Below are 12,050 nucleotides of genomic sequence, written 5' to 3' on the forward strand. Positions count from 1 at the left end.
TCTGATGTGTGTACAGGATGCACAACCTTCACCTCAATCGAGAAATTTTCTGAGTTTTGCTGTCGACTGCTGACAAGTTGCTGAGGAAGACATGAGGGAGCTTAGTAATGGTTGCAGCTTATCTTACGTCACGGTTCTCGATGCTCTCAAGATGCCCAGGCTGGCGGAGTGGAGCAGAGGAGCTTCTCAAGATTGGAGCACACTGTCGTAGGTAGACCCGCTCTCTCAGAGAACAAGTTCCAAACCTGAATGAAAGCAGGAACCATCACAAACAGACGAGGACGAGACTTAGAATTGCCATTGGGCTTTAGTTCTATTCGTCTGCCTCCCCCCTATCGATCGTCCCTGTAGTGATCGTAAGTTACAACTTTCGCTTGCAGAGAGAGAACAGACCTCCCAGGCTTGAAAGTTTCCTGACGAGTCTTGTCTTCCGATGATCTTCTGCTCGAGCAATTGAATTGCGTTCACGTTGGAAACGATACTCACTCGGCTTGTTGAATGATTCTGTCGCGCGGAATTTTCTCGCAAGAGGATTTGGCTGTCGTGACTGACTTGTGGGAGAATGTTTTTCGATGACAGACGCTTTCAAGATGACAACATTCAGGGAATTCACTAGGATCATTCGAGCATGATCATACCTTCTCTTCCCCTCCGTCTGCTTGCTTGCTTTGTTGTTTCTTGAACTCTCGGATGTATCTGGTGAAAGTATCGACCATCTCAACACCTGACATAAACAAGCAAAGCAGGAAAGAACCTCTTCAGAGAGACATCTGTTCTTTCAATCTGCCTCTGACAAACAGCATCTCTCTCACGATGAGAAGAGCCGATAAGAATCTTGTCGATGCTGCCCTTGAACAGCTTGGCAAACCTCTCCGAATTCTTTTCTGCTGCTCTCATGGAGTCGTAGGTCTGCTTTCCTATCAGCTGATGGCCGCTGGATTGAGAGATTGCCACTGCATTCCCAAACGCTGTTGATAAGTTGAACTCCACATGCTTGTAAAACGTCAGACAAGGCAAACTGAACGACCGGCTACCTCCAGGCCGTAGAGTTGAGACCTTAGTCTGTCAAACTTGTCTTGGTGTTCGATGGGCTCTAGGCGTTTCATGGAGCTTCTTAGTATCATCTCGCTTGTTCTCTGCCTGAGTCCAATCGAAACCTTTCAAAGTAAAATATCAACAAAAATGGCTGGCATGAACCTTACACAAGTTATGAGCAATGGACAAGGATATTGCACAACCGCAGTGTTGCTCTTCAAACTTCTCTCTCTCCTCTGTGATGTCCTACTTCTCATCTTCTCTTCCAACATTCTCACGCTTCTGTTTCAACACCCTCTCTGAAATAACCTTTATTTGACTGAAAAAGAAGGACAAAATGAACAACTGCCTCAAAAAAACCAAACAACGGAAAAAAAAGGTCAAATTGCGGATGTGATGATGCTTTAGTTGTCTTTTTTATCTTTTACAGTGACTCAGTCTATCGGACTTGTACTAGGGTAACAGGAGACTCGTGCTCCTTGAATTCCTCGTACTTCTACTATGCGGTTGAGTAAAGCTTCTCCCTTTCTTGCCCAGCCGAAAGTCACTCTTCTTCTCTCAATGAGAATCAGCAAGACGGGTCCGGAATGATTTAAGTACGAGAGTATTAGTGTCGAGTAGTTGTTTACTCATTGGTGTCTCTGCAAAACAGTTGATAAACCCACTGCTTTGCCCTTATTCTCCGTTACAGGCTGCTTCGTTTGTGTTGACATCTTACGTCCAACCTGATCTGCTCTGATTATTTTTGGAAGTTCTACTCTGATTATTTTTGTAAGTTCGTGCGGCACAGCCAAGTCACACATTCGACTATCATGTTGATTTCCTGAGATTGCTTGAAGGTTTACTTTTTGTTCCTGCCTGTGCCATCCATTTTCTTCTTCTTTGTGACTTGCGTCTCTTTGTCCTAATGAAATACCATCACATCGCGTCAGTCATCGGACTTTCTAACCTCATCGTCTCCTCGCTTTCGACTTCTTGATGTTTGCTGCTGTGGCTGATGTTTTTCTTCCTTTGCTGCAGTGGCGTGAGATACAAGCGGACAATCATGTCAAGCAGAAAGTGTCTCTTACCTGACTTCACCAGCACGTCACAAGGCTTGGAAGCGATCGGAGGTCCTGCATACGAGGGTCTCGAGTCGACAAACTCAGCCGAGACCTGATGACTCCCGATCTCGCTGAGAGAGAAGGTGACGTGTACGCAGTTGCCGTCGAAGGTCTTGTACGACATGGGTATCCTCTGCTTTTCACAGTACAGCCTCACATCCGGCATGGTACTCGTAGACCAGTCGTCGAGCTTTCTTTGGTCTTCGGTGTGGAGTTGGATCAAAGCTTCGAAGTCTGCTGCTGCAAGAGCTGAGCCTTGTGCGTACTCAAGATGTTTCTGTCGGTCTTTCACCGTCATCGCGATCTGAATGACGGAGTTCCTAGCAGTGACGATGACATTGAAGGTGAACATCTGTACTCGTTTTGACAAGATTTTAGGGAAATACTCTCCAGCTGGAAGGGCTGGAATCGTGCTGAGCTTGAAAGCATCTCCCCTTGACTCATCTGATACTTTCTCAAGCTCCCTGCTCTGTTTGCCTACCTGCAGTATCAGCGGCTGATCCCATGCGGCTGACAAGTTGTTGTCCACACTGTCTGTAACGATGAACCTGATGTCACATTCGTACTCCGCCATGCTGGGGACCGAGAGGTTGACGAACGCTTGGCAGTCTGGCTGTACGCATATCTTGTACGGATCACCAGCTTTCAGGTCCAAGTCCAGCTCGATGGGCTTCAAGTTGTAACACTTTGTGCCACCTATACCTGTTTTCACGTTGAGCTTCAGCCCAAGCTTGAGCGTGCCCTTGGAGGGTTTACAGCGAATGAAAGCATTCCTTACAGTGATCTTAGAGCCTTTGATCGTGATGTTCCTAAGGGCATCTTTGCCTTCTACCACTTTGCGGAAGTCGTCAGATAAAGTGACCGGGACCTCAAACCCATCTTCGCACGTGAAAGTGAACGAAGATATTTCGTCAGGATGTTGGTTAGTTATCGGTTCGATGTCGTATCCATCTCGATCCACTATGACTCCTTCCAACGTGAACAAGTCTCCTGCTTTGATGCAAGAGGTGTTTCGTGGTAGAGAAATCTTCAGCTTCTCAGGCTCTCCGGGGGTTACCAGGACGTCAAGTTGGTACTGAAACAGTCGCGTCTCCTCTGTCTTCGTCTGCTTCGAGCCTGCACAGGAGAAGACCGAGATGGTCTGCTTGGAATTAGATCGTACGTGCAACGGAGGCAGTGCAAAGACTTGTTCCTGACCGGCTTCATAGACTGGCAGCTGTGCATTCATCCAGCTCATTTCTACTTTCAAGTTTGACCTGCCGTCCGCAAAGTGCTGGCAGGGCTGGTTTGTCTCGTCAGCAGCCACAAGGTACAAATCTGATATCTTGTCGTTGTGCCGTGCGTTGAACGACACTGCTGCATTGTTGAGAGCCAACTCGACTCCTGATCGGAAGAGCTTCATGCGCCTGGGAGTTCCGCTCGGCTTCAGGGGACGTGAGAACCTCTGATGCAAGATCGTCGTCTCGGTCTCGTGGATGACATCTAAAGTCGCTTGAAGGCTCCGGGGAAACTCGTCGGAGTTGCAGAAGAACACATTGTCTGCCATCACATCAAGATCCAAAGTGTGCCGGAGGGAATCGTGAAACACAAGGCAACGACCCGAGATGGCTTCTGGATTGAGCCTTTCAGCATCAGGTGCTTCGTTGTGTAAGAGTAAGCGAGGATGATCACTGCTCTCCGAGAAGTATTCAACATAGATTTCAGTCTCCGAAGATTGCTCGAAAATAGACTTGATCTGTCCAAACAACCGAACCTTAGGCCTTGTCTTACGACGTGCTCCAACGCCCAATTCTTGCTCCGCGATGAGCAATACACAATCCCCTGTTTGAAAGAAGCCATGCTCCCTGTGAAATACCCCGACCGGAGCGACTTGCTTGAGTATCATTTCTCTCCATCGACCCACGTCTGCCACGTCTGCTTCACTGACTACCGTCTGAGCTGTTGCCGTACCATTCGAGAACAAAGAGCTCGCACACGAGCAGGTCAGGCGACATCTCCCTTTCCTTATCTTGTTTTCATTCCGCTGGCTCTCGCCGTGAAGCAGGAGGTCCGGGCTCATCACCACGAGCTTGCCTTGGTTTCCGTCGCACATGTTCCCGCTCGCGTCTTGAATGCTGACGTCGACTGGCCCGAGCTGTTGGTAGTTGATATACTCCTCCCAGTCAGCGTCGCACTGTATGGACGATGGCTGCCCATGCTGGACTTTGATCGAGACATTGAGCTCAACGACCTTCTGCTGATGAATGTCTGTGATGACTATGCGAGCAGGATACGTCCCGACGCCCCCATGAAGCACGCAGAGGTCTTGGATCCTTATGCTCCCAGCGTACTCAGGCGTGAAGGATAGCGAGACATCTTGAGCCCGAGCCTTGTCTACCAGAATGTCAAGCGTGTGGACGCCGAGCTGGAGATCGATGCTATTGTTGTATTTGTCGTGCACCTGTACTTCTAAGGAGGTCGTTTGCCCGAGCTCACAATGGATGCTCGGAGTGTCTGGTCTGAGCGATACCTTGTGCATCTCTGCTGGGGTGATGTAGAACGTCTCGGGCTCGCACGTGAACGGCGTCTGACCTGCAGCTGGCTCGAGGGACATCGTATACTGGCCTGCGACAGTCGCGAGCTTCTTCACTATCTTGTCAGGAAAAGACAGATGCCCATTGGACACTTCGAAGCTTTCCGAGCAATCTTGTGACGCCACTGTGACCTTGATCGGGATGTTTGTTTGAATAACTTCGCTATTTGAGTTCTTGCAGATAAACCTTGTAGTCGGTAACAAGCCAGCCTTCATGATGTGGTTGCGGAACTCGATAGCGACTGATCTGACTATCTGCTTCTCGTTCTTTGCTCTGGTAGCCTCGAACTCTTTGTTGCTGAGAGGCCTCATGGAATAGTTTTGTATTCTGAAGCGATTTGTTTTCGTCATGCTGTTGTCTGAAGCCAATAGAAGAAGCTCGACCTCCCCTGTTGGCAAGTTCAAGTCAAAGTGCTTATCTTGCAAGAACCTCTCGATCCTTCCAACGTGACTTTGAATCCTTGCTTTCTCCTTTGATTCTTTGTACAGCTCGACAATATCTCCGACTTGATATACATCATTCAAGAATATAATTCTGTCGTGCTGAGACATTCCTTCAGCATCTATGTACCTTGGGTTTTCGTCTTCGAAGGAGACCTCTGCGTCAAACTTGAGGTGACATTGTTTGAGCCAGTAATCGTATGCTTTTGCGAGGTCCTTCGAGTCAAGTGCATCTTGTAATTTCCTCATTTTGGTTTTGCCCATGTTGAATGACCATTTGCTTGCCTCTGGCTCGATCCCTCGGTCTACAAAAAGAAGGCCGAAAGTCCTTGCATAGCATCGCTGCGGGGCAAGCGTCTTATCCCCCTCACGGTATCTCATGAAGCCAGGAACATAATGCTCCCCTGGAAGCCATCGTCCCATCCAGAACACCATGAAGCGGCGATCCAACGAGGTTGAGTGCCCATGCAGCTCGTCAACGTACGGGACTGTGTCCTTGTTGCCCTGGTTCGGAAAGTAGAATATCGCCCCCGTCGCGATCGAGCGCTTGGTGGGGTCAGAATCGTCGGGGATCTCGACGTAGATGGGGAAGCAGTCCTTGGCGTCGTCGCTCAGCACTCGGTCAAGGCAGCACGTCGAGTCTGCAAGTCGATGCGGAGGGGCCGAGCTAGCAGAGCCTTGATGGATCCACTCGAACTCCAGGTCAATCTGCTCCGACATAGAGCCAGACTGGTCTCTACATTGCTTCAGCATCGTCTTCAAGCGGCTCATATCTTCATGAAACCTGTGTTCCCTTTGTGGTTTACGACCCGTTCGCTTCCCATCTACACTCGGCTGGTCTATCAGCCTCAGCACCTGGTCCACAAACCTCTTCGCGCCTGCCTGCTCTCCTTCAAGGTACATGTAGTACATCGCTCGGATGTTGCTCAGGCAGAGCTTGAGAGCTGCCGCAGAGAAAGCTCCATCGCTGGTAAAGAAATCAACCTTGAAGCCTTCTATGTCGATCTTGCAGAAGCTCGACGCGACGTCTTCGCCTTCCTGGAGAGACCTGATGCATCTAATTGCTTTCCAAGCCGATAAGGTTGAGTCTTCCACTACTTGCACAGTTCTGCTGTCTCGCGTCTTACTGCTCACAACATGTCTTGTTCCAAGGGCATTGCAAGCATTTTTCGCCCCCACGCCATATCGAGAAAAGGTACCGCTCAAATATCTCCTGAACGATGTGCAACCCTCGTCGTACAGCTCCTGCGTAGATGCGCGCTTTGACCCACATTGAAGCATTTCCTTGGGGTCTGAGCAGCCTATTCCATTGTCCACAAGATGAAAAGTGCCCCTTTGGAAGTTGAGTGTAACTTTGATAGTTTTGTTCTTGTCATATTGGTTGCAGAGTACACGTTGTATCGAGTTATCAAAAAGCTCCCCGATCGCTGTCAAGAAAGAGTAATTACTGATCAAACTTTCTAAAAAACGCATCCTGTCAAGTTTGATGTTGATGGTTGGCCTGTCTTTGAGATCACGGCAGAGGTCTGTTGGCTGAACGTCAGTTTTTGTTTTCGCAATGAATCTTGTCTACAACACTTGCCTTCAGAAACCAGCACAAACTTTTTTCCTTCTTCATCGTCCATATCGAAGTCCGGTGAAGTAGCCTCCGAAAGGTCAGGTGATGTTCGCAGCCTCCGTCCCTGATTGAGATTAAATCACGCCCGTCGTGGAGATCATTACGTACTGAAGTAGACTCATGTAGATTCATCTGTTCTTTCAAATGCCCAATGAGTTGCTGGACGTCTTTGAATCGCCTCATCTCATCCAGACTCAGTCGGATGGGAGTACTGCAAATGAAACGATGAGAATACAATAAAATTGGAAGCAACAACCTCAAAAGTTTGTCCGTTTTGACCGCTTTGATAATGTTGTCATCAATCTGAGCCTCGATCACGGCCTTTTTTATGTCTGTCTCTGTATCGATCATTTCCGTTTTGACCACTTGCAACTTCATCTCAAGATCTAAGGCCGCAATATCATTTTTGTCACGAAAGATGATCAAAATGCCAATTGTACGACTGGAAGTCTCGAAACTTTCATTTATGCGAATGAGTTGAATTTTGCTATCATAAACATCTTTTGGCAGGGCAAGAGGCTTATCCTCATCGCCTACTGCATGCTCCAGAAAAGATACGGTCCCATCTTTGAAGCATCTCTGCCAGTCTCCACGACGATGGAGTGCATCATCTACTTCTGCGACATCGTAGATTCTCCTCTTCGCACATGATAAGAGTTGCTTACAGCTTTCATCCATGAGGTCAGGATTCAAAACACCCTTCATTTTCAATTTAGATGAAATTGAAACATAATTGATGTAATCGCCAAGATCTGGCAAGTTTCCATCAATTGCCATCCTCTCTGCTGTTCGGATACATTCATAGAAATGATCAGGCATTGAAGATGATATTGATTCTATGAGAGTCGGGAATACTCCAACATCAAACATTATGCTTTCCCGAGTAATCTGATCTGCACCACACTCTTCCAACTTTGCCTCCGCAAATAATTGAAATATTCGAACTGTTGAGTTCAAACTATTACTCACTCGTTCGAAGTATTTTGACTTTTTTTCGTGGAACCGCCCCAAAATCGCGATTCCTCTGTATTTCATCGACATTGCTTCATGATAGTCCTGGAGAGATATGTTAAAAAAGAAGCCCACTCAAAACATTCTACCCTTATCTACATGATCTTTATCATTCTAAAATTCTTTTCGATCGTCACTCCGAAGAAACCTTGAAATCTTTGGGAAAGTCTATCTAATTTGACGTGTCAAAAGCCAATGCATTTCTTGTTGAACGTATGCAAAACATTCTCAAGCATAGAAGCTGCAAAGAGGTGCATGCGCTCAAATCTTTCGTCCAATCTTGACACACCTGGTCTTCCAATTTCATCTTGAAAGTCTCTTTGTAGTCCTGAAGTCACTATGAGAGAAGAGACTAATTGATTGGGAAGTTATACCAGCTTGTTCTCCATTAGTGTAGTTGAGTATGGAAAAGAACTAAGGCTTTCCGGACAAAAAATAGATTCAATTATGCGACACAGTTGTAAACTTTAGATCATCAAACACTAACCTTTCGACTTCAGGGTTTTCTTGCTTGATGGTAATAGACATATATTTTGTAAAATCTTGCGTGCTATCTGCAATAACAATTATCACAAAGAATAAGTTTCACTTTATCACACCTAGAGTGATCAATTGTTGCCATGGAACAAACCTAAATTCTGGACAATCAAGAGCATTCTGTAGCTGTTCATTCATTTTCTTGACCCAACTCTGTTTCGACTTCCGCCAGTCATAATCATATTCTCGTTGTCCAATCGTCCACCCCATATTGCTAACCCACGTATCAAAACTGAGAGGGGAAGCTTCTATTTTGAAGTCAGTCTTAGTTTTGACAATGAGACTGCCTTGTAGCTGTTGATTGTATAAGAAAGCTTCAAAGAAAATGCTGCTGATCTTTGTCATTCTAAACAAGACCACATAGCTTCCCGATTCCAAAGCTTTTTCCAAGATCCTGAAGGAGAGTAAAGGATGACCAGATTCTGAAGAGCCTAAGAGGCGAAATTTGTTAAGGAAAGCTTCAGCTTCATCGAGAATCTGTGCTTTTGACTTCTCCCTTTTATGAGGATAGCTCATTATTGTGTCCCAATATTCCATCAATGTGCTTTGAGATTCAATGTTTTGTTGCCCGATCTCCTTTTTAACTGTGTAATTCACTATATTGATTATCAGACATCTTTCTACATTTTCATCCGACAAGTCGCAGTCGTTTTCTTCTTGCCACTTGCGAAAGGATACAGAGGAAATCTTTCTTGCTTTGAAATGTTTCTCGACCAGGCTAAAGAGACTCTCACCGAGATGTCCACCGAACGAAGCAACGTAATTCCGTACCATATCATCTAAGTACTCTGTGTCATCGTATCTCAAAAACAAGAGCAGGAATAGTGAACAAATCCTCCATTTACAATTGGCACCATCAGCCAATGAGTGAGAGGATTTCATAAATTCTTCGATAATGTTCTTCAAGTCCTTTTGGAAATGTTCAATGTGGTTTGAGGAATGACCAACTACAATCGCCTCTGCAATTTTTCCTGTTGCCTCAGTTGCTTGAAACCTGGATAGTTCTTGATTTGAAATGTTTTTTTCCAGAGCGGTGCTGATGCAATTCAAGAGCTGGGGTGTTCTGCCATTCTCAACGATACGCAGATCACTAGCAATCTTATAACGATTGAATTCAGAAACATTTTCGCAATGGTTTGCAGCATGATCCAGCACTTCCTTCAATTCATTATTGATTCCAAAAACTCCTTTTATGTCATGCATCAAGTATTTCATGAACTCTGAATCATCAAAAGTCTTTGAACCACTCGGGCATGTCATGTACAACGCCCATTGTTTCAGCTGAATATCCTCTGTGGGTTTACTGGGTTGTTCGACATTGTAGCCAGCCTTCACTGGAAAGTTCTCTATGATTTTCCTACAAGCATCGAAGATGATCAGCAGCCTTGCTTTGGAATCCTTCTTGAAGGCTTCAGACCAAAATCTCAGAGCACTGCTGATGGAAAGTGCGCAAATATCTATAGAACCCAAGGAACTTAGATCGTCATTGCTGCAGTCTCCAGGAATCATGTAGACCTCTCCCGTTGGAAGTTGGGCGCCATGCCCAGCATAGAACAAAATGACTTGCTGTGGTGAATCTCTACTGAGATCTTTGAAACCAGATCGCAGAAATCGTCCTAAATCAGCTGTATTCTGCACGTCAAGGTTCAACATTGATCTACAACGCTCAGCTTTGGATAACCTCTCATGGAATTCCCGAGCATCTCTGGCCGCACTCCTCAGCTTATCAAACTGTTTGTACTTGTCGATTCCTATGCACAATGCACCGACCTTCAATCGATCAGGCTGACTGTTCTGCATACTCTCTTGAACTATGCCTGGTTGGAGGCTCTCATGACACCATGTGCCCAGCCCCGGGCATGGCTCTTACTGTCACAGCTGGGGAAAAAATAAGAAGAGCAGTGTGGTAAATATAAAACCAAGCCCACCTCAGGTATGTAAGTAATGAACATGACAAGACATCTACATACCCTATCTGATGCCTGACCTATTTACACGTTGATATGGAGCCGATCACCCGTCGCCATCTTCGACCCGCTCATCGCTCGCCAACCACAACCAGGCTGGTCATCGATCCTGTCTTCCTCTCCAAGGTCAAGTCCTTGGCTGAGGCCTCCGATGGCCTCTTCCTTGCACAATCGGAGGCTGGTGACCCACAGTATGTACGCTGGCGAGATGCGATGGCAGACCCGACGCTGGAGAGCACGATCTGCTGGGCGAAGATCAAGAACGCCACCCGAGCTATCGAGAAGCTCGTGCGGTCCTACGACTTCTGCGTCTACAAGCTCTTAGATGTGGTACGACAGTCTATCATCTTCAAGGACCTCGACCATCTGTGCGACTGCCTGGACAAGATTGCCAGGGACCCGGAGATCGAAGTTGTACGAATCAAGAACAGGCTGGATCCAGACTTCGACAGCAAGATATCGGGGGGCTACCGAGACATTGGGATAAACCTGCGCATCGTCAGCACCCAGACGAAGAAGGAGGGAGTGGAGGGGCATATCTGCGAGCTCCAGCTTCTGCTTGAAGACTTCCACAAGCTCAAAACCCTCGAAGGGCACAAACGGCACGTGCAGTTCCGAAACCTCCGATGCGAGTGATGCCTTAAACATCCGTAATTCGTAACCGTAGACTACTTCGTAAGAATTTCGTATGATTTGCGGGAGAGGTGGTTATGAAAAAACAGAGGAGGACGAGACTTAGAATTGCCATTGGGCTTTAGTTCTATTCGTCTGCCTCCCCCCTATCGATCGTCCCTGTAGTGATCGTAAGTTACAACTTTCGCTTGCAGAGAGAGAACAGACCTCCCAGGCTTGAAAGTTTCCTGACGAGTCTTGTCTTCCGATGATCTTCTGCTCGAGCAATGGAATTGCGTTCACGTTGGAAACGATACTCACTCGGCTTGTTGAATGATTCTGTTGCGCGGAATTTTCTCGCAAGAGGATTTGGCTGTCGTGACTGAATTGTGGGAGAATTTTTCTCGATGACAGACGCTTTCAAGATGACAACATTCAGGGAATTCACTAGGATCATTCGAGCATGATCATACCTTCTCTTCCCCTCCGTCTGCATGCTTGCTTTGTTGTTTCTTGAACTCTCGGATGTATCTGGTGAAAGTATCAACCATCTCAACACCTAACATAAACAAGCAAAGCAGGAAAGAACCTCTTCAGAGAGACATCTGTTCTTTCAATCTGCCTCTGACAAACAGCGTCTCTCTCACGATGAGAAGAGCCGATAAGAATCTTGTCGATGCTGCCCTTGAACAGCTTGGCAAACCTCTCCGAATTCTTTTCTGCTGCTCTCATGGAGTCGTAGGTCTGCTTTCCTATCAGCTGATGGCCGCTGGATTGAGAGATTGCCACTGCATTCCCAAACGCTGTTGATAAGTTGAACTCCACATGCTTGTAAAACGTCAGACAAGGCAAACTGAACGACCGGCTACCTCCAGGCCGTAGAGTTGAGACCTGAGTCTGTCAAACTTGTCTTGGTGTTCGATGGGCTCTAGGCGTTTCATGGAGCTTCTTAGTATCATCTCGCTTGTTCTCTGCCTGAGTCCAATCGAAACCTTTCAAAGTAAAATGTCAACAAAAATGGCTGGCATGAACCTTACACAAGTTATGAGCAATGGACAAGGATGCTGCACAACCGCTGTGTTGCTTTTCAAACTTCTCTCTCTCCTCTGTGATGTCCTACTTCTCATCTTCTCTTCCAACATTCTCACGCTTCT

At 46.7% G+C, this 12,050-nt stretch overlaps 5 protein-coding genes across 5 annotated transcripts; 1 reads left to right on the top strand and 4 right to left on the bottom strand.

Moving 5' to 3' along the window:
- Positions 1–146: 146 nt before the first annotated feature.
- On the bottom strand, positions 147–2,262 carry GUITHDRAFT_142228 (hypothetical protein; the record flags this gene model as incomplete). Its single annotated transcript, XM_005827977.1, has 8 exons — positions 147–245; positions 394–441; positions 639–724; positions 813–993; positions 1,035–1,140; positions 1,881–1,939; positions 1,985–2,049; positions 2,106–2,262. 8 exons carry the CDS (start codon positions 2,260–2,262, stop codon positions 147–149), a joined length of 801 nt encoding a protein of 266 aa, XP_005828034.1.
- Positions 2,263–4,064: 1,802 nt separating this feature from the next.
- On the bottom strand, positions 4,065–6,063 carry GUITHDRAFT_142229 (hypothetical protein; the record flags this gene model as incomplete). Its single annotated transcript, XM_005827978.1, has 2 exons — positions 4,065–4,076; positions 4,648–6,063. The coding sequence occupies 2 exons, from the start codon at positions 6,061–6,063 to the stop codon at positions 4,065–4,067; spliced, it is 1,428 nt and encodes a 475-aa protein (XP_005828035.1).
- A 3,201-nt stretch (positions 6,064–9,264) lies between these two features.
- Positions 9,265–9,970, bottom strand: GUITHDRAFT_112792 (hypothetical protein; the record flags this gene model as incomplete). Its single annotated transcript, XM_005827979.1, has 2 exons — positions 9,265–9,353; positions 9,409–9,970. The coding sequence occupies 2 exons, from the start codon at positions 9,968–9,970 to the stop codon at positions 9,265–9,267; spliced, it is 651 nt and encodes a 216-aa protein (XP_005828036.1).
- A 350-nt stretch (positions 9,971–10,320) lies between these two features.
- GUITHDRAFT_112793 (hypothetical protein) lies at positions 10,321–10,920 on the top strand (the record flags this gene model as incomplete). Its single annotated transcript, XM_005827980.1, has 1 exon — positions 10,321–10,920. One exon carries the CDS (start codon positions 10,321–10,323, stop codon positions 10,918–10,920), a length of 600 nt encoding a protein of 199 aa, XP_005828037.1.
- Positions 10,921–11,019: 99 nt separating this feature from the next.
- On the bottom strand, positions 11,020–11,855 carry GUITHDRAFT_142230 (hypothetical protein; the record flags this gene model as incomplete). The annotated part of the gene is made up of 5 exons (XM_005827981.1): positions 11,020–11,076; positions 11,125–11,235; positions 11,370–11,427; positions 11,486–11,724; positions 11,766–11,855. The coding sequence occupies 5 exons, from the start codon at positions 11,853–11,855 to the stop codon at positions 11,020–11,022; spliced, it is 555 nt and encodes a 184-aa protein (XP_005828038.1).
- Positions 11,856–12,050: the final 195 nt, after the last annotated feature.

Source organism: Guillardia theta (assembly GCF_000315625.1).
Source record: "Guillardia theta CCMP2712 unplaced genomic scaffold GUITHscaffold_62, whole genome shotgun sequence".
NCBI lineage: Eukaryota > Cryptophyceae > Pyrenomonadales > Geminigeraceae > Guillardia > Guillardia theta.